Consider the following 18,967-nt stretch of genomic DNA (forward strand, 5'->3'; position numbering starts at 1 on the left):
GGGCAGCGAGTGGGGGCTAGTGGTTAGAGCGGGGGAGGCTGGGAGCCCGGACGCCTGGCTCCTCTGCCCGGCTCTGGGCAGGGAGTGGGGGCTAGTGGTTAGAGCGGGGGAGGCTGGGAGCCCGGACGCCTGGCTCCTCTGCCCGGCTCTGGGCAGGGAGTGGGGGCTAGTGGTTAGAGCGGGGGAGGCTGGGAGCCCGGACGCCTGGCTCCTCTGCCCGGCTCTGGGCAGGGAGTGGGGGCTAGTGGTTAGAGCGGGGGGGGGGGCTGGGAGCCACGACCTTTCCCTTCACAACCCTGAGAAGTGGGGCCCCGCCCACACCTAGCCAAGCCCCGCCCACCGGCCCCTGGTCGGTCCCAGTGGTAGGTATTGCCCTGGCCCCGCGCTCCCCCCAGAGCTGCATGCATGCCCCCTCCCCGCCCCCGGCACTCACTTGCGGGCCAGGTACCCACGCGCGGCAGCCTGGAAGGAGACGATGATGTCGGTGATCTTGAGGTCCCGCTCCTCCTCCAGGTGGGCCAGCACCCCTGCCCGGAAGAAAATCTTGCTCTGGCCGATGCGGTACAAGTTGGCGTCGAGCTCCAGGGCCTTGATCTGGGGCAGGAGGAGAGTCGAGGGGTGAGCGGGGAAGCAGAGGGGGAGCCGGAGCCCCCTACCCAGCCGGGGTCCTCCCCACACGACATCCACCCAGCAGGGCAAAGTCCTCAAGGCGGTGGGGTTGCAGGTTTGTGGGGGAAGAAGGGGGGTGGAGCAATGGAAGGGTAGATGGGGGGTGTAGAGAGATAAGGGGGTCAGGGATGGGGAGGGGGCTGAGGGGGTGGCTGTGATGGGGCTGAGTCCGGGTTGCTCCCAGCTTGGGGGCCAATCCCCAGGGCGGGTGGGGTCTGCCTCTCAGAGCCCCTCCCCCTGGGCAGGCCCCGCCCCTGGCCCCACCTCCTGCCCCACCCCATACCATGCGCTCGCAGGCCTGTTTCCCATCCATGAAGCCCTTGGGGATGGCGTTGGAGGTCAGGATCTCATATCTGCAGGGGGAGGCGAGAACACAGGTCAGGGGTCACACAGCCCCTCCCCCACACCCGTCCAGAGCAACCGGCGGGACACCGGGGCAGATGGGCCCGGGGAACCAGACGCGGGAGGCGGGATCCCGGGGCAGATGGGCCCGGGGAACCAGACGCGGGAGGCGGGATTCCGGGGCAGATGGGCCCGGGGAACCAGACGCGGGAGGCGGGATCCCGGGGCAGATGGGCCCGGGGCGGACGCGGGAGGCGGGATCCCGGGGCAGATGGGCCCGGGGCGGACGCGGGAGGCGGGATCCCGGGGCAGATGGGCCCGGGGCGGACGCGGGAGGCGGGATCCCGGGGCAGATGGGCCCGGGGCGGACGCGGGAGGCGGGATCCCGGGGCAGATGGGCCCGGGGCGGACGCGGGAGGCGGGATCCCGGGGCAGATGGGCCCGGGGCGGACGCGGGAGGCGGGATCCCGGGGCAGATGGGCCCGGGGCGGACGCGGGAGGCGGGAGGCGGGATCCCGGGGCAGATGGGCCCGGGGCGGACGCGGGAGGCGGGATCCCGGGGCAGATGGGCCCGGGGCGGACGCGGGAGGCGGGATCCCGGGGCAGATGGGCCCGGGGCGGACGCGGGAGGCGGGAGGCGGGATCCCGGGGCAGATGGGCCCGGGGCGGACGCGGGAGGCGGGAGGCGGGATCCCGGGGCAGATGGGCCCGGGGCGGACGCGGGAGGCGGGAGGCGGGATCCCGGGGCAGATGGGCCCGGGGCGGACGCGGGAGGCGGGATCCCGGGGCAGATGGGCCCGGGGCGGACGCGGGAGGCGGGATCCCGGGGCAGATGGGCCCGGGGCGGACGCGGGAGGCGGGATCCCGGGGCAGATGGGCCCGGGGGTACCTCTGGCGGAACTCCTGGAAGATGATGCGGTTGGGGAAGCCCTGGCGGCAGATGCGGATGCCCTCCAGCACCCCGTTGCAGCGCAGCTGGTCCAGCACCAGGTGGGGCTCCAGCTTCCCGGCCTGCGGGAGGGAGCGTCAAAGCCCAGGGAAGCGGGGGGGGGGGGGCATTCGTGCAGCACACCGGGGCTGGCACGCCAGAGCTCCCGGCACCCACACGCTGCCCCTCTGCCACCCAGGGGCACCGCGCCAATGCAGGCTGCAGCTGTGTGCACCAAGCAGGGCAGCTGCCCGCCTGCCCGGGACATGCTCGTTTGCTGGCACCCCAGGCTGGCACTACGAGCCCTCGGCCATGCTCACGCTTGCTGGCCCTTGTCCCTTCACACTTCCACGGCACGCTGGTGCCAGCCCTCCAGAAGCCCCTTCGCCAGCTCACCCTCGCATGCCCTCCCTTGTGCACAACGGCTGACATCGGCTCTCCCAGGGACACACGCTCCTTCACTCGTGTGCGGATGCACAGGAGGACACATGGGGAGTGGTGCACGCCCATCAAGGGCACGAGCACCTTCATATGTGTGCACACTCGCTCGCTTTCACCACAGCACACGCTTCCTCGGACGTTGATGGAGCTTGCACCGTTTTGCACTCACACTTCATGTCACAAGCACGTCACGCTTCTCCCCACATTGAAAGTACTTGCACAATTTTTGCACACAATTGTTTTTGCACAGTCATTCACACTTCACACATGAACAACGGTGCTTGCACTGTTTTGCACACTCATTCTCACTTGGCTGTTCACACTTCCGCCTCCGCTGATGGTGTTCACAAGGCTTTGCACACTCACACTGCCCAGCATGGACGATGTCACAGAGATTCACATTTCCCAGCACACACAACGGCACTTGCACAATTGTGCATGCACACTTGCTCTTGCACCAGCCATTCACCCTCCCCTGCAGAGACACTAGAGCTCACCCAGTTTTCCACATTTGCTCTCACATGATGGATCACACTTCCCCACATGCTGACAGTGCTTGCATGGTTTTCCACACTCCCACTCTGTCTTACACGGTAGTGTGCACTGCCACACATGAGCAATGCCACTTTTGCACACTCACATTAGTGCTCTCACCACAGTTCACATTTCCCCACATGCACAATGGCGACTGCACGATTTTGTGCTCACACTCACTCTAACACAGCCAGTCACACTCTGTGCATGAAATTGGCACTCACACCATTTTGCACACTCACACCTGCACGGCCATTCACACTCCCCTACATGAACAATGACACTCATACTGTTTTGCACACACACGTGCTATTGAATGGCAGATCACACTGCCCTCTATGAATGATGCCACTTGTGCACACTCACATTTGCTCTCGCACAGTGGTTCACATTTCCCCACATGCACTGTGACACTTGCACAATTTTGCACTCACACTTGCTCTCACACAGCTATTCAGTCTGACCTGCAGGGACAATGGTGCTCACCCAGCTTTGCACACACACAGACCTCACACTCACACTCAGTTCATACTTCCCCATGCGCTGACTGCTCTTGCACAGTTTTGCACACTCACTGTCACACAGCGAGTCACACTTCCCCACATGCACTATGGCCCTCGCACGATTGTGCACATTCCCACTCACTCTCACACAGCCATTCTCACTCCCCTGCACGAACAATGCCGCTCACACAGCTTTGCACACTCCCCCTTGCTCTCGCACGGCAGGCCCCATGCTCCCGCTTGCCCGATTCAGCCCCCTTGCTCCCACCGCCATTCCCCACAAGTGCCACACCCCACCCTGGCGGGGCAACTGGCCCTTCCCCTTGTGCCCCCTCGCATGCCCAGTTGGCACCAGGGCCCGACGGCTCACCCTCTTCTCGTGGTTGGGGATGATGCAGCGCACAAAGTTGGGGTTGGTGTTGCGTAGGGTGGCCATGAGCTTGGCCAACGACTCCTTGTAGAGCTGGCCCACGGTGCGGAACATCCCCTTCTTGGTCTTGTAGGAGGCCCCGAAAGCCACATCCCCCATGCCGCTCACCTGGTCCAGGCCCACGATCCGGTCCACTGTGGGTGAGGGGGCGGGGTCAGCCGGGAGCCACCTCCCATTCCCCGAGCCCCTGCCCTGCGCCCCACAGCGTCCCCTGATGGGAAAGGTGGGGCTGGGGGCTGGGGTAGCGAGGAGCCCCCCACACAGCCAGACCCCACAGCGCCCCCTGATGGGAGAGGTGGGCTGGAGTAGTGTGGAAACCCCCCACATGCCAGCGCCTGACAGCGCCCCCTGCTGTAGCTGGCATAGGGCCCTGAATGGATGGAGGATGCAGACGGATGAGCCAAGGGGTGACGGAGGAACGGTCCTTATTCCCCCCCCCCACCCACGCCGCCCGCTGACCTGACAAAGGGCCAGCTGGGGGGACCACTACTTGGTGGGAGGGGGGGCCTGGCTAGATGGGCTCCTGACCCCCCCTCCCATCCCCAGTGCTTAGCCATTGCAGCTAGGCAGGGATCTGCTCCGGGGCTCAGCAATCTTAGCGGGGGGGCAGCCCAGGCTGTGGGGGGGGGGCGGGTGATGTGAGGGGGACGAGCTGGAAGATGTGATGGGGGGCAGCCCAGGCTGGGGGTGTGATGTGAGGAGGGGTGAGCTGGGGGGGTAATGGTGGGCAGCCCAGGCTGGGGGGGTGATGGGAGGCAGAATGTGGACGTACTTTCACCTTGGCTTGGGGACACCCCGGCGTAGCTGTCAAAGAAATAAACCTTCTGGATGTTCCCGATCTCTGGAGAGGCCGATGCCGGGGGCAGAGGGGAGGGGGGTATGAGGGGGGCCGGGTGGGGAGGGTTAGACAGACAGACAGAGAGAGAGACCAAGGACAGACGGATGGACAGAGAAATCAAGGACAGACGGGGCCAGGCCCCGAGGGCAGAGAACACAGGAGAACAGCGAGAGCCAGTTAGTTACAGCACCGGGGTGGGTGTCAATGGTGGGGAAGGGAGAAATCATAACTGGGGGAGGTGGGGGGGAGGTTAAGGGGGGGGAAATCATCCCAGAGCCCCCCATCCCCCAGAGGACGAGAGGGGATGTCCTCCAGCAGCACCCCCGGTCCTGAGGCCAGCAGAATGCCGGGGGGTGGAGGAGAGGTCACGAATTAGTGGGTGCTACCGAGGTCAGAGAGGTCAGCGGAGGGGGGTTTCGGTGCCAGGGGGTGCTAGTGACCCCACACACACCAGTTATTTACAGTGGGCTTTGCTTTGAGTCACCTGATTCCTGGGGAGTGAGTGTGGGGGGACAGGTGGGGGCCAGTGGCTGGGGCTGTCTGTGGGAGGCCTGGGGGGTGCACAGAGGTGCCATGCCAGGGAGGTCTTTGGGGGGAGTGGCTGGGGCTGTCTGTGGGGACCTGGAGGGTGCATGGAGGTGCTGAGCCGTGGGGGCCTGTGTGGGGCAGTGGCTGGAGCTGTCTGTGGGGGGCCAGTGGAGACCTGGGGCTGTCTGTGGGGAGCCTGGGGGGTACAGGGAGCTGCTGTGGCTGAGGCAGTAGACGAAGAGAGCAGACAGTGGCTCCGTGGGGAGAGTGAGGGTGTTACCCCTCCAATCCCCCCCAGCCCAGCACCGCCCCCCCCGGCCCTACCGTCCTTCCAGAGCTCAGCAGTGAAGCGCTCCGCGCTCTGGTGCAGCAGGGTGGCCACGTTGTCGTTCAGTGGGTCCATGTTCTTCATCAGCCACTCGTCTGCCTTGTAATCCACCTGCCGGGGGCGGGGAGAGGGGCATGGGTCAGGGAGACTGGGGGACACCAGAGCCCCCACAACCTGACACAAGCTGGGGCCTGTGGGACTCCCTGCCACTTGACAACCAGCAGGGTTTAAAACCACAGTGGGGAGGGGGGGACCGACACCAGATTGGGGGAGTAAACTGAGTGGGACAACACACAGTGAATGGGAGCCAGGAGTCCTGGGTTCTCTCCCCGGCTCTGGGAGGGGAATGAGGTCTAGTGGATAGAGCGGGGTGGGGAGCTGGGAGCCAGAACTCCTGGGTTGTCTGCCCGGCTCTGGGAGGGGAGTGAGCAGCATAACACCTAGCTAGACTGGTGCCATTTGGGTGACTTGGGTTATTATGAGAAAACTAGATCTCCCACGGCACTTACGGGACTGTCCACTAGAGGGCAACGTCACACACACACACAGCAGGGCCCAGTCCCCCCAGCAGGGACACCCCCACACCCCCACACCCCCAAAGCAGGGACACACACACAGAGCAGGGCCCAGACCTTCCAGCAGGGGGTGACACACACACACACGCACCTTGCCGGCGTAGTGGAGGATGCAGAAGTCGGCCTTGTCGCGCAGCTGACGGGGTTTCTGGAACTTGGGGTGCCCCCCCTGCTCCTGGATCACCTTCTCCACAAAGCTCTTGTCGGTGGCTTTGGGGAACCAGCACTCCTCGTCCAGCAAGGCCAGCACCCCTGGGGGGTTCACCTGGGGGGGGGGGGGTGGAATGTCACCCACTGACCCCCTGTGGCACGGGGTCCCCTGCCCCACCCCCTGTCCAGCCACTCCGCCCCCTGCCCAGCCTCCCCCCCACAGCATGGTGCCCCCCACGCACAGCACTTTGCCCCCTGCCTGGATGCCCCCGCCTGAGGCACGGTGACCCCTACTAAGCTCCCCCCGCTGCAGGCGCCCCTGGCCAGGCCCACCCTCCACCAGGCCTCCCTGCCCCATGGCACAGAGTCCCCTGCCCAGCCCCCAAGCCCTGCGCCGCCCCGTGCAGCACACCGCCCCCCTGCCTGCCCCACCCCCTGCTAGGCCTCCCCGCCATGCCCAGGCCTGTGGCACAGAGCCCCCTGCCCAGCCCCCCTGCCCTCCCCTGCCCTACGGCACAGAGCCCTTTGCCCAGCCCCCTCCCCCCCCGCCAGGCCTCCCTCCCCTGCCCCATGGCACAGAACCCCCTGCCCAGCCCCCAAGCCCTGCCCCGCCCCCTGCAGCATGGTGCCCCCTGCCAGGCCTCCCCACTATGCCCGGGCCTTTGGCACAGAGCCCCTTGCCCAGCCCCCTCCCTCGCCGCCAGGCCTCCCTGCCCTGCCCCATGGCACAGAGGCCCCTGCCCAGCCCCGCCCCCTGCAGCATACCACCCCCCTGCCTGCCCCACCCCCTGCTGCATGGTGCCCCCTGCCAGGCCTCCCCACTATGCCTGGGCCTGTGGCCCAGAGCCCCCCGCCCAGCCCCCCTGCCCTCCCCTGCCCTGCGGTACAGAGCTCCCGGCCAAACCTCCTTGCCGTGTCCCGCCCCATGGCCCAGAGCCCAGCCCCTCAGCCGCGCGGTGCCCCCTGCCCCGCCCCCTGCCTGCCCCATCTTGCGCCAGGCCTCCCTGCCCGGCTCCCCCCGTGGCCCCGAGCCCCCGCCGACCGGGCGCTCGATGAGGTCGATGCAGGGCTGCAGGTCGAGGCCGAAGTCGATGAAGTCCCAGGCGATGCCCTCGCGCTGGTATTCCTCCTGCTCCAGCACGAACATGGTGTGGTTGAAGAGCTGCTGCAGCTTCTCGTTCGTGTAGTTGATGCAGAGCTGCTCGAAGGAGTTCAGCTGCGGTGGGGCGGGGGGGACAGGTCAGGGGGGCACAGGAGGTTCAGGGCCCTTGGCGGGGGTTCTGGGGGGCTGGAGGGCACAGGAGGTTCAGGGGGCGCTGGGGGAGGTTCGGGGTGCAGGGGGCTCTGGAGGTTCAGGGGGCTGGGGGAGGTTTGGGGGTGCAGGGAGGTCCTGGAACCCTGGAGGGGGTTCTCGGGGGGCTGTAGTGGGGCACAGGAGGTTCAGGGGGCACTGGGGGAGGTTTAGGGGTGCGGGGGCTTTGGAGTGGGGCCGGGGGACAGAGGAGGTTCAGGGCCCTGGCAGGGTTTCTGGGGGGCTGGAGGGGGGCAAGGGGAGCACAGGAGGTTCAGGGGGTGCTGCGGGAGGTTTAGGGGCTGGGGGGGGGACTGGGGCCCTGGAGGGGGGCTGGGGGGCACAGGAGGTTCAGGGGGCACTGGGAGAGGTGTAGGGGTGCAGGGGGCTTTGGAGGGGGGCTGGGGGTCACAGGAGGTTCAGGGATTCTGGAGGGGGTTCTGGGGTGCAGGGGGCTCTGAAGGGGCACTGGGGGAGGTTTAGGGGTGCAGGGGGCTCTGAAGGGGGGCTGGGGGCACAGGAGGTTCAGGGATCCTGGAGGGGGTTCTGGGGTGCAGGGGGCTCTGAAGGGGGGCTGGGGGCACAGGAGGTTCAGGGATCCTGGCCGGGGGGGGGCTCAGGGGCCTGGCGGGGGTTCTGGGGGGGCTCAGCGCCGGCTCACCTGGAAGATCTCGAAGCCGGCGATGTCGAGGATGCCGATGAAGGAGGCCCCCTGGCGCTTGGTGCGGTCCAGGGCCCGGTTGAGGCGATGGACGAGCCAGCGGAAGAGACGCTCGTAGGTCGCCTTGGCCAGCGCCTCGATGGCGAAATCCGCCTGGGGGGGCCAGAGAGTCACCCCCTGCCCGGCCTGGCAGCCCCCTCCCCCGCCACGCCCTGCCCTGCCCCTCCCCCTCCACGCCCTGCCCCCATCCCGCCCAGCTCCCACTGCACCCTGCTCCTGCCCCCCCGTGCCCCGCCCTGCTCCTGCCCCCCCAGTGCCCGACCCCGCTGCGCCCCCTGCCTCTCCCCTGCCACCCACTGCCCTGCCCCTCCCACACCAAACCCCGCCCCACGCCTCCCCCCACGCCCCGCCCCCACCCCATCCTGTTCCTTCCCCCCCCCGGTGCCCTGCCCTGCTCCTGCCCCCCACAACCCACCCCCACTGCAACCCTTGCCCCTCCCACACCTCCCCCAGCACTGCCCCTCCCCCACCCTGCCCCCTCTCTGGATTCCAGCTCCACGTTCCCTGGCGTCGGCCCCCCCAGCCCCACCTGCTCCTTGGTCTGGGCCTTCTGCACGTAGTCGCGCCCGACCTTGATGCGCGGCATGAGGATGGCGCGGGAGAACTCGGTCACGTTCAGCCCCAGCAGGTGGCAGAGCTTCTGGGCGGCTGCGGGGCGCGGACAGCTCAGTGTGGGGGGCCGGAGGGGGGCAGGATCCTTCTTTGCCCCCCCATGGCCCGCCTCTTCCCTCCTCCCCACAGCCCCCTCTTCCCCCCCACTCCTTCCCCCTCCCAGCCCCCCATGGGTCACCCCCTCCCACACAGAAACCTCCCAGACAGTGCCCCCTAGAGGGGAAAGGCCCTGTGCCCCATTCCCTGCCCCGCTGAGTCAGCCAACCCCCCACCCCGGGATCGGATCGGGGCCGGCGCCCCCAGGCGGGGAGGGGCCCCGGGCTGCCCCCTACCTGTGTTGTCCGGCATGGACGCCTGGTCTGTGTTTCGCTCCTTGCGAAAGACGATGTTCCCAAACTGCAGCACGGCCGACACCATCCGCAGCATGCCTGGGGAGCAGGGAGCCCGTGAGGGGGGCAGGACACCAGCAAACCCTCCCGACGGCCCCCCAGTCCCCACCCCACTCCTCCCACTCCGGGGGCTTCCTCCCGCCACCCCAGATCCAATCTTATCTGATCCCCCAGATCCTGCCCCCCAACCCCCCTCCACTAGATCTACCATCTGCAGGCCCCCCAGATCCTGCCCCCCAACCTCAGGGACCCCCCCATTCCCCTCCACTAGATCAACCCCACACAGGACCCCCATATCCTAACCTTCCCATACCCTGCCCCAAACCCCCTCCCCTGACCCTCCTCTACATAGGCTTTCCCACCCCTCAGGTTTCCACCCCCGTAATCCCCTCCTGGTACCAGCTGTGCTCCCGCTCTCCGGGTGAGGATCTGCCCCCGAACGGGGCGGGGTGGACTCACTGTGGATCTCCTCGGGGGAGAAGCCCATGATGCCCATGGACTCCATGGTCTCCTGGAAGATCTCCTTGTCCTGCTGGCCCGGGATGGGCAGGAACCCATTGGACAGGAACCGGTACTGGTCAAACGGCTCCAGCAGCAGCTCAGCTTGGGGGGAGACAGGGACGGGGTCAGCCCCACGTCCGACCGGCCACCTCCAGCCCCCCAGGACCAGCGGGGACAGGGTCAGCCCCACAGCCGACCGGCCACCTCCCGCCCCCCAGGACCAGCGGGGATGGGGTCAGCCCCACGTCCGACCGGCCACCTCCCGTCCCCCAGGACCAGCGGGGACGGGGTCAGCCCCACGTCCAACCGGCCACCTCCCATCCCCCAGGACCAGCGGGGACGGGGTCAGCCCCACGTCCGACCGGCCACCTCCCGCCCCCCAGGACCAGCGGGGATGGGGTCAGCCCCACGTCCGACCGGCCACCTCCCGCCCCCCAGGACCAGCGGGGACGGGGTCAGCCCCACCCCCGACCAGCCTGCCCCAAGGAGCCCCCCACAGGAGTGCTGTACTGTCTCAGTCCCAGGGAGTGAGTCAGGGAGGGGAGTGGGGTCTAGAGCAGGGGGGCTGGGAGCCAGGACTCCTGAGTTCTCTCCCAGCTCTGGGAGGGGAGTGGGGTCTAGTGGTTAGAGCAGGGGGGGCTGGGAGCCAGGACTCTCGGGTTCTCCGCTGGTCTGGGCGGGCCGTGGGGAGGCTCCGTACCCTTTGTGTTCTCGCCCGCCCCCACCAGCAGCTGGTAGAAGATGTGGAAGGTTCTCTCGTCCTTGGCCTGGCGGATGGCGCGAGATTTCTCCAGCAGGTCTGAGCCCGGGGCTAAGGAAAGGGACGTGGGTCCTGGGACCAACCCCCCTCCCAGAGCCCCCCATCCCTCTCTTGGGCCAGAGAGGGGGATCACCCCCACACCCAGCCCCCCAGAGCCTCCCATATCTCAGGGAGGGGGATCACCCCCACACCCAGCTCTCCCACCTTGCTAGGGGCTATCAGCCCTGCCCACCCCCCTCCCCCACACCCAGCCCCCCAGAACCCCCCATACCTCAGGGCAGGGGAATCACCCCCACACCCATCTCCCACAGAGCCCTCCCATACCTCAAGGAGGGGGAATCACCCCCACACCCAGCCCTCCCACCTTGCTAGGGGCCATCTGCCCTGCCCACCCCCCTCCCATCCTGCCCCCCAGCCCAGAGGATACAGGTTTCTATATTGGCTCCAACAATGTAGCCAGCCACGTCAAAATTGATCCGGATGAATTTACCCTGGGCGGGGAGAAGGTGCAATGGAATTGATGTGGGGGGGTCAAAGGATTCCTCTGCCCCCCAAGGCCCCCATACCCCGACCTGCCCCTTCCCCTGGGACCCCCACACCCCGGCCTGCCCCTCCCCTCTGGGCCCCTACGCCCCCACCTGCCCCTCCCCCCCGGGAACCCCACCTGCCCCTTCCCCTCATCCCCCCCGAGCCCTGCCGTCCCCCGCAGCGCTCACGAATCGGGAGGAGTTGTCGTTTTTCACCGTCTTGGCATTGCCGAAGGCCTCCAGGATGGGGTTGGCCTGAAGCAGCTGCCGCTCCAGCTCACCCTGCGGGAAGAGGGCCGGGGTCACGCCTGGGGGGCGCTGGGGGGCTTCCGGCTGCCCTACCCCCACCTCTCCCAGCAGGGGAGGCTATTATAAGGATGACACACACACCCCCGCCCCCGAGATTTGGGGGGTTAACCATAGGAACCGCGGGGCTGGGAGCTACTCACATAGGAGACGGGGCCGGAGCTCTGTGGAGGGGTCACACGCACATGAGATGGGGGGGGGACAAAACACAAACAGAACCGGAGGGTTAGTCGGAGCGGCAACGAGGGAGGCAACGGAACAGGACAAAACGAGGCGATAGTGACACAAACCAAGAATCAACACCCCTGGCTCTAACCACCGGCCCCCACCCCCCTCCCCAAGTGCAAGAGAGAACCCAGGAGTCGTGGCTCCTGGCACTGGGGCAGATGTAAGAAAAAAGCCTTTGCCAAAGACAACCCCAAAAAATAACAAAAATCCAGCCAAAGAAGCAAAAGGCAACTCAATGAACCGCACCCCAAGGGGCGGGGCTATGGGTAGCCAATCAAAGGACAGGGATGGTTGCGGGCGGGCAGGCAGGTGATACAAGACACATCCACTTGCCAGGTGCCGGGCCAGGTTCGGCAACTCCAGCTGGGGGCAGCAAGACAGGGGAGAGGGGAGGTTACTGCTGGAGGATGTGGGTATCCCACTGCACCCACCAATGGCCCCCTCCGGCCATGCTGCCAACGGTCAGAACACAGCTGCTTCTGGGGCGCTAGGGCTGGTTATATGGGGACCCCTTGCCTGGTGCTGGAACACAGTCCCTCTGGGGTGGGTGCAGGGGCTGGGTATATGGGACCCCTCACCCAGTGCTGGTACGTGGCTGCTCTGGAGTTGGTCATGGGCCCTGGTTATACGGGGACCCCTCACCCAGCACTGGGATGCGGCCTCTCTGGGGTGGAACCCTGGCGTCCCAACTCCCACCCTGTGATGTTATTGACAGAATCTGTAACCGCATAGATCACTGTTGCAACCAGTGTTATATATTTGCAGCAAATATTGTACAGAGGTTGTCGTGTGAGGTGTCTATGGAAAGGTTATGATTGGCCGGTTAAAATTATGCTATCTGTATGCATGTATCCTTTCTGTAGTTGAAGGTATGAATATTGGCTCTACACTGTCTGCATTTTAGACTTATGCTCTGCTTCTGGGGAACACCCCAGACAAGTTGGTGTCACCTCTGCCTAGCCTGCCTGATGGCCCATTAAGGACCATCAGCTACACAACTGACCCATTGAGAGAAGGCATACGCCTTGGGACCCAGCACAGCAGGCAGGGAGCCGCCTATGGACAGAACTCGGAGGGTTTTTCTTGCCTTGCACCCCAACGCTTGTCTTTGGAATGAAGGAAGAGAGGCCACATGGCAAGAGACTATAAAAGGCTGATGCCTCATCTCCATCTGGTCTTCAGTCCTGCTTCTGACCTCTGGTGGAACTTGCTACAAACTGAAGCTCTGAACGAAGGACTGAAGGACCCATCCCAGCTGGGGATGGACTCCAGGGACTTGATTTGAAGCTTCACTTTATGTATCACTGCTACAAGCCTGAACCAAGAACGTTGCCATCACTGGATGTCACCGATTCCACTTAACCAACTCTAGCTCTCATCGTCAGCTTTTTCCTTTTATGAATAAACCTTCAGATTTTAGATTCTAAAGGATTGGCGAGAGCGTGATTTGTGGGTAAGCTCTGATTTGTATATTGACCGGGCTCTGGGGCTTGGTGCTTTGGGATCGAGAGAATCTTTTTTCTTTCACTGGGGTCTTGGTTTTCATAACCATTCGTCCCCATAACGAGTGGTGCTGGTGGGGATACTGGGAAACTGGAGCGTCTAAGGGAATTGCTGGTGTGACTTGTGGTTAGCCAGTGGGGCAAACCCGAAGTCCGCTCTGGCTGGCTGGTTCGGTTTGCCTTGGTGTGCACAGAAACCCCAGCCCTGGGCTGTAACTGCCCTGCTCGAAGCAATTTGTCCTGAGTTGACACTCTCAGTTGGGTCCCGCCAGAACCAGCATCGTTACGCCCCCCACCCTCTCAGCAGTGGATAGCTCTAACCCTCTCACTACGGCCCCAGAACCCCCCCTTCCCATTGCCCCAGGGACCCTGGGGTAACACTCATGGCACAGACACAGCTTGGGGGGGGGGAGGGAGGCACATCAGGGTTGGGGGGAGCTGGCAGGGCCCAGACACAGGTGTTGGGGGGAGCAGTAGGTTTATATGGGCAGCTGGGGGGGGGAAGGGACCCCAAACTGGCCAGGTGGGCATCTGAGCTGGCACCGGTGCTGAGGCCCAGTAGTACATGCCCACCCCCCACAGGGAGCACCCACCCAGCACCCATGGGTGCCCAGCGCCGGGCCAGCACAGCTGGACTCTCACCGGGATGCTCTGCTCCTTGCGGGCCTTGTGGGAGGAGGCCACGTGCGCCAGGTACTGGATCACCTTCTTGGTGTTCTCCGTCTTCCCAGCGCCGGACTCGCCCCTGCAACAGCACCAGGGCTGCAGTGACGGGCCGGAGCCTCCCCACAGCAGCCACACAGGGCAGCACCACACACACAGCCCAGCAGGGGGCAGCGCTGGGCGTACACACACACACACACACACACACACACAGCCCAGCAGGGGGCAGCGCTGGGTCTACACACACACACACACACACACACAGCCCAGCAGGGGGCAGCGCTGGGCGCACACACACACACACACACACAGCCCAGCAGGGGGCAGTGCTGGGTGTACACACACACACACACACACACACACAGCCCAGCAGGGGGCAGTGCTGGGCGCACACACACACACACACACACACACAGCCCAGCAGGGGGCAGCACTGGGCGTACACACACACACACACACACACACACACACACACAGCCCAGCAGGGGGCAGCGCTGGGCGTACACACACACACACACACACACACACACACACAGCCCAGCAGGGGGCAGCGCTGGGCGCACACACACACACACACACACACACACACACAGCCCAGCAGGGGGCAGCGCTGGGTCTACACACACACACACACACACACACACAGCCCAGCAGGGGGCAGCGCTGGGCGTACACACACACACACACACACACACACACACAGCCCAGCAGGGGGCAGCGCTGGGCGTACACACACACACACACACACACACACACACAGCCCAGCAGGGGGCAGCGCTGGGTCTACACACACACACACACACACACACACACACACACACACACAGAGTTCGTGACACTTACGTGCACAGGATGGACTGATCCTCTCGGTCTGTTGGAAGAGACAGGGGGTGAGTGTGGTGCTGGGCACACCACCCAGCAGCGTCACCCCCTCACCCGCAGCCCCCTCCTGAATGGGGGGTCACCCAGCTGGATGTAACAGCCCCTGCCCTTGCTGCCCCAGAACCCCCACTTCCCCACCCCACACAACCCCCAGCACAGACACACAGACACACACACCCACACAGAGCAGGGACGACACACACACACGTACACGGGGGCAGGGCTGGACCCACACACACACACAGAGCAGGGCCCACACCCCAGCAGGAGTGACTCACACACACACACACACACCCCCACACAGAGCAGGGACGACACACACACACGTACACGGGGGCAGGGCTGGACACACACACACACACACACACACACACACACAGCAGGGCCCACACCCCAGCAGGAGTGACTCACACACACACACACACAGAGCAGGGCCCAGCCCCCATCAGGACACACACACAGAGCAGGGCCCAGCAGGAGTGACTGACACACACACACACACACACAGAGCAGGGCCCAGCAGGAGTGACTGACTCACACACACACACACAGAGCAGGGCCCAGCCCCCATCAGGACACACACACACAGCAGGGCCCACACCCCAGCAGGAGTGACTCTCACACACACACACACAGCAGGGCCCAGCAGGAGTGACTCACACACACACACACACACACCCTGCAGCATGCTGCGGTAGGCAGCCTCTGAGATGGCGTAGATGTGGGGCGGCATCTCATGTCGCTTCTTGCCCCGATACATCTCGACAATCTGCTCCGTGTAGATGGGCAGGTTCTTGTAGGGGTTGATGACCACACAGAACAGCCCTGAGTACGTCTGGGGGGCGCAGAGAGAGAGAGGGGGAATCAACGGGGGAGGGCAGGGAGCCCGGACTCCTGGATTCTCCCCCCAGCACTGCTAGGATAGGGAAAATAATTTCCTAGTAGTTAATTCCCAAACAGGGCTGGGGCCTCATGGGGCGGGGCGGCGGGGTGGCAACACAGAGGAAAGGGGCCAAGAGCTAGGGCCAGGGGTGCCGCCGTTCAGTCCAGCTGGCCCGGATCCCCCTGGAGGTTGTTGGGGGGCAGGACCCTCTGCAAGGCCAGGAGATGGAGACAAGTCTGGGCTCCCTTTTGACCCCGGCCAGGGCCCACCTGATCCCTAACGGGTGCATGGAAAGTGGGGAAGGGGAGATCGGGGGATCTGACGGGGGGTTGTATCCCCACTCCCCTCCCAGAGCTGGGGAGAGAACCCAGGCGTCCTGGCTCCCAGCCCTAACATCTGCTGCGCCCACAGACTCAGGGTCTGTAATCACAGGCGGGGCCACGCACCAATTAAAATCCCAGCTAATTACAGAGCCGAGGGGCACTGGCCAGGCATGTCCCTGCGCCAGGCTGCGAGAGGTGCCCAGTCCAGCGCAGCCCAGTGGGGGCAGATCCAAGCCCACCCAGGGGCACCACGGGAGACCTCAGGCGACTGAAGAACTTACATGGTCTAAGCTCAGTGCTGGGAGCCAGGACGCCTGGGTTCCATCCCCGGCTCTGGGAGGGGAGTGGGGGCTAGTGATTAGAGCAGGGGGGCTGGGAGCCAGGACTCCTGGATTCCAACCCCGGCTCTGGGAGGGGAGTGGGGGCTAGTGGTTAGAGCAGGGGGGGCGGTAACCAGGACTCCTGGGTTCTGCAGGGACAGGGTGTTTTCTTCCCTGAAATACATTGGGGTTGGGGCTGTGTCCAGCTCCAGACCCATCCACGGACCCCAGCGGTGGGTGACCAGCCCCAAATCCCCATGGAGGGAAGAGGGGGGCTGGATCCAGGTCGGGGGGGGGGGTGACCCTATCTCATGCTAAGCAGGGACAGGCATGTCCTGAGCAGGGAAGGGTGACAAGCCAGGCTGGGGTGAGGCCTGGGGGTGCCACGCTGCAGGAGGGCTCAGTGGGGGACAGGGCGGGGGCACCATGCTGAGGGAGACCTCACTGGGGACGCTTTCCCCTCTGTGCCAACCGCCCCCCCGCCCCCCACTCCCCTGCAGGGCAGGACTCTCACCTGGCGCTGCGGCCCGCCCAGGTTCTCAGCAAACAAGTCAGGCCTGTCCTAGCCCTGGCACCATGCCAACCTGCCCCACACCCAGCCTGGCAGAAGGGGGGGCAGGGATCCAAGGCAACCTGCCCCTCCCCCCCCAACCAGCCGCCCCCTACTTCGGCTGCTGTGTCTTCTGCCCCCCCACACACTGTTGCATGCCCAACCCCATCTGCCCTCTGCACTTCCTACCTTCCCACTCTGACCCCAGCGCCCCCCCACCACCACCGCCACATGGGCACGGCCCTGTCAGGGCATCGGGGCCAGCCCTGATGGCTAGTGCAGAGCGACTCCCACTGGGATCCCCGCCCCACAGCACAGCGCCCCGTGCTAAGCCCCTCCAGCATAGCGCCCCCTAGTGCCGCCCTGGGGGCAGTGCTGGGCCCATGGCTCCCATGGGGCAGGGCTGACTCTAACGGCTTCCCAGCCAAGCCCCTGGCTGTGCTCTGACCCCCGCCCCTCTTGTGAGCCAGCCCCATGGAATCCACCTGTCCCACCCTCCCCCCCCACCCCCAGCCCAGTCCTCCCTGCCCTGGGGCAAAGTACAGGCTGCTCCCTGCCTCCTCCAGCCCAGAGACGCGCGCCCAGCCCCACACCTGCCAGGACAGGACAGGGACGGGGCGGGGCGACCCCTAGTGGGGACGCCAGCCAGTGCAGGCCGGCGCAGCCCCCAGCAGGCTCCAGGCGGGACCCTCCCTAGAGATGTCACCACCCGGCCCTGCGGCTTCCCCCACCCCCCATCTCTCCCAACCCCCATGACAACGGGGAGAGGGGGGTTACATTTGGGACCCTTGGCTGCTTCGGGGTGGGGGAGGGAAAGGGACATGGGGCCATTCCATATCGGGGGTGCTGGGAATCCTTGGTTCGGTGGGAGTGGGGGTCTAGTGGGTTAGAGTAGGGTGGCCTGGGAGCCAGGAGGCCTGGGTTCTCTCCCCAGCTCTGGGAGGGGAGTGGGGTCTGGTGGGTTAGAGTAGGGTGGCCTGGGAGCCAGGATGCCTGGGTTCTCTCCCCAGCTCTGGGAAGGGCGTGGGGTCTAGTGGTTAGAGTGGGGGGGCCGGGAGCCAGGAGGCCTGGGTTCTCTCCCCAGCTCTGGGAGCGGAGTGGGGTCTGGTGGGTTAGAGTAGGGTGGCCTGGGAGCCAGGATGCCTGGGTTCTCTCCCCAGCTCTGGGAGGGGAGTGAGGTCTAGTGGTTAGAGCGGGGGGGGGCCGGGAGCAAGGACGCCTGGGTTCTCTCCCCAGCTCTGGAAGGGGCGTGGGGGGTGGGCCTCCCGGACGCCGGGGTCCTGCACTCACGTAGATGAGGCCGGAGTAGTAGCGGTCCTTGAGGTTGTGCAGCACGGAGGCCTCGTTGAGGCAGGTCAGCTCGGCCATGTCCTCCACCTTGGAGAACTTCGGGGGGTTCATCTTCTGCACCTCGTGTTTGGGCACCAGCGCCTGGCGCCCGTTCTCCGCCAGCTCCACCAGCACCTCGTCGCCCCGCTCCTCCCGCAGGCCGGCCGCCTCGAAGCCATGCCGCTCCGAGGGCACCCACACCAGCCGCTTGGCCGTCCAGTCCGCCTGCGTGGCCGGGTTCCCCACCGAGTCCCGGTCCACGAAGAGGTAGCGCTCGGCGGCGTCCCGCTGAGCCACCCGCGCCGCCATGGCTGGAGACGGGGGGAGCCTGGGGGGACAGGGGCTGGGTCAGTGCCGCAGGGAGACCCTCCGCGAACGCACCGCCCCCCTGAGAGACCCCACGATAACAAACCAGCCCCGAGAGTCCCTACAATAACACACTGGACACACACACCCCCTGAGAGACCCCACGATAACAAACCAGCCCCGAGAGACCCTACAATAACAAACCAGCCCTGAGAGACCCCACGATAACAAACCAGCCCCAAGAGACCCTGCAACAACACACTGGACACACTGCCCCCCTGAGAGACCCCACGATAACAAACCAGCCCCGAGAGTCCCTACAATAACAAACCAGCCCTGAGAGACCCCACGATAACAAACCAGCCCCAAGAGACCCTGCAACAACACACTGGACACACTGCCCCCCTGAGAGACCCCACGATAACAAACCAGCCCCGAGAGACCCTACAATAACAAACCAGCCCCGAGAGACCCTGCAACAACACATTGGACACACTGCACCCCTGAGAGACCCCACGATAACAAACCAGCCCCGAGAGACCCTACAATAACACACTGGACACACACACCCCCTGAGAGACCCCACGATAACAAACCAGCCCCGAGAG

At 65.3% G+C, this 18,967-nt stretch overlaps 1 protein-coding gene across 1 annotated transcript in view; it reads right to left on the reverse strand.

Moving 5' to 3' along the window:
• Nucleotides 1–18,362, reverse strand: part of LOC144279322 (myosin-14-like) — a 39,600-nt gene extending 21,238 nt beyond the window's left edge. The window contains 19 exon segments of the mRNA XM_077840793.1: nt 434–594; nt 953–1,022; nt 1,901–2,022; nt 3,788–3,981; nt 4,620–4,688; nt 5,538–5,652; nt 6,208–6,381; nt 7,309–7,482; nt 8,219–8,371; nt 8,808–8,926; nt 9,223–9,318; nt 9,739–9,882; nt 10,481–10,579; nt 10,968–11,031; nt 11,257–11,349; nt 13,746–13,848; nt 14,610–14,637; nt 15,327–15,483; nt 18,015–18,362. Of these exon segments, the coding sequence (XP_077696919.1) occupies nt 434–594; nt 953–1,022; nt 1,901–2,022; nt 3,788–3,981; nt 4,620–4,688; nt 5,538–5,652; nt 6,208–6,381; nt 7,309–7,482; nt 8,219–8,371; nt 8,808–8,926; nt 9,223–9,318; nt 9,739–9,882; nt 10,481–10,579; nt 10,968–11,031; nt 11,257–11,349; nt 13,746–13,848; nt 14,610–14,637; nt 15,327–15,483; nt 18,015–18,362 (2,483 nt within the window).
• Between the last annotated feature and the right edge of the window lie 605 nt (nt 18,363–18,967).

This window comes from Eretmochelys imbricata, chromosome 23, assembly GCF_965152235.1.
Source record: "Eretmochelys imbricata isolate rEreImb1 chromosome 23, rEreImb1.hap1, whole genome shotgun sequence".
In the NCBI taxonomy this organism is placed as follows: Eukaryota; Metazoa; Chordata; order Testudines; family Cheloniidae; genus Eretmochelys; species Eretmochelys imbricata.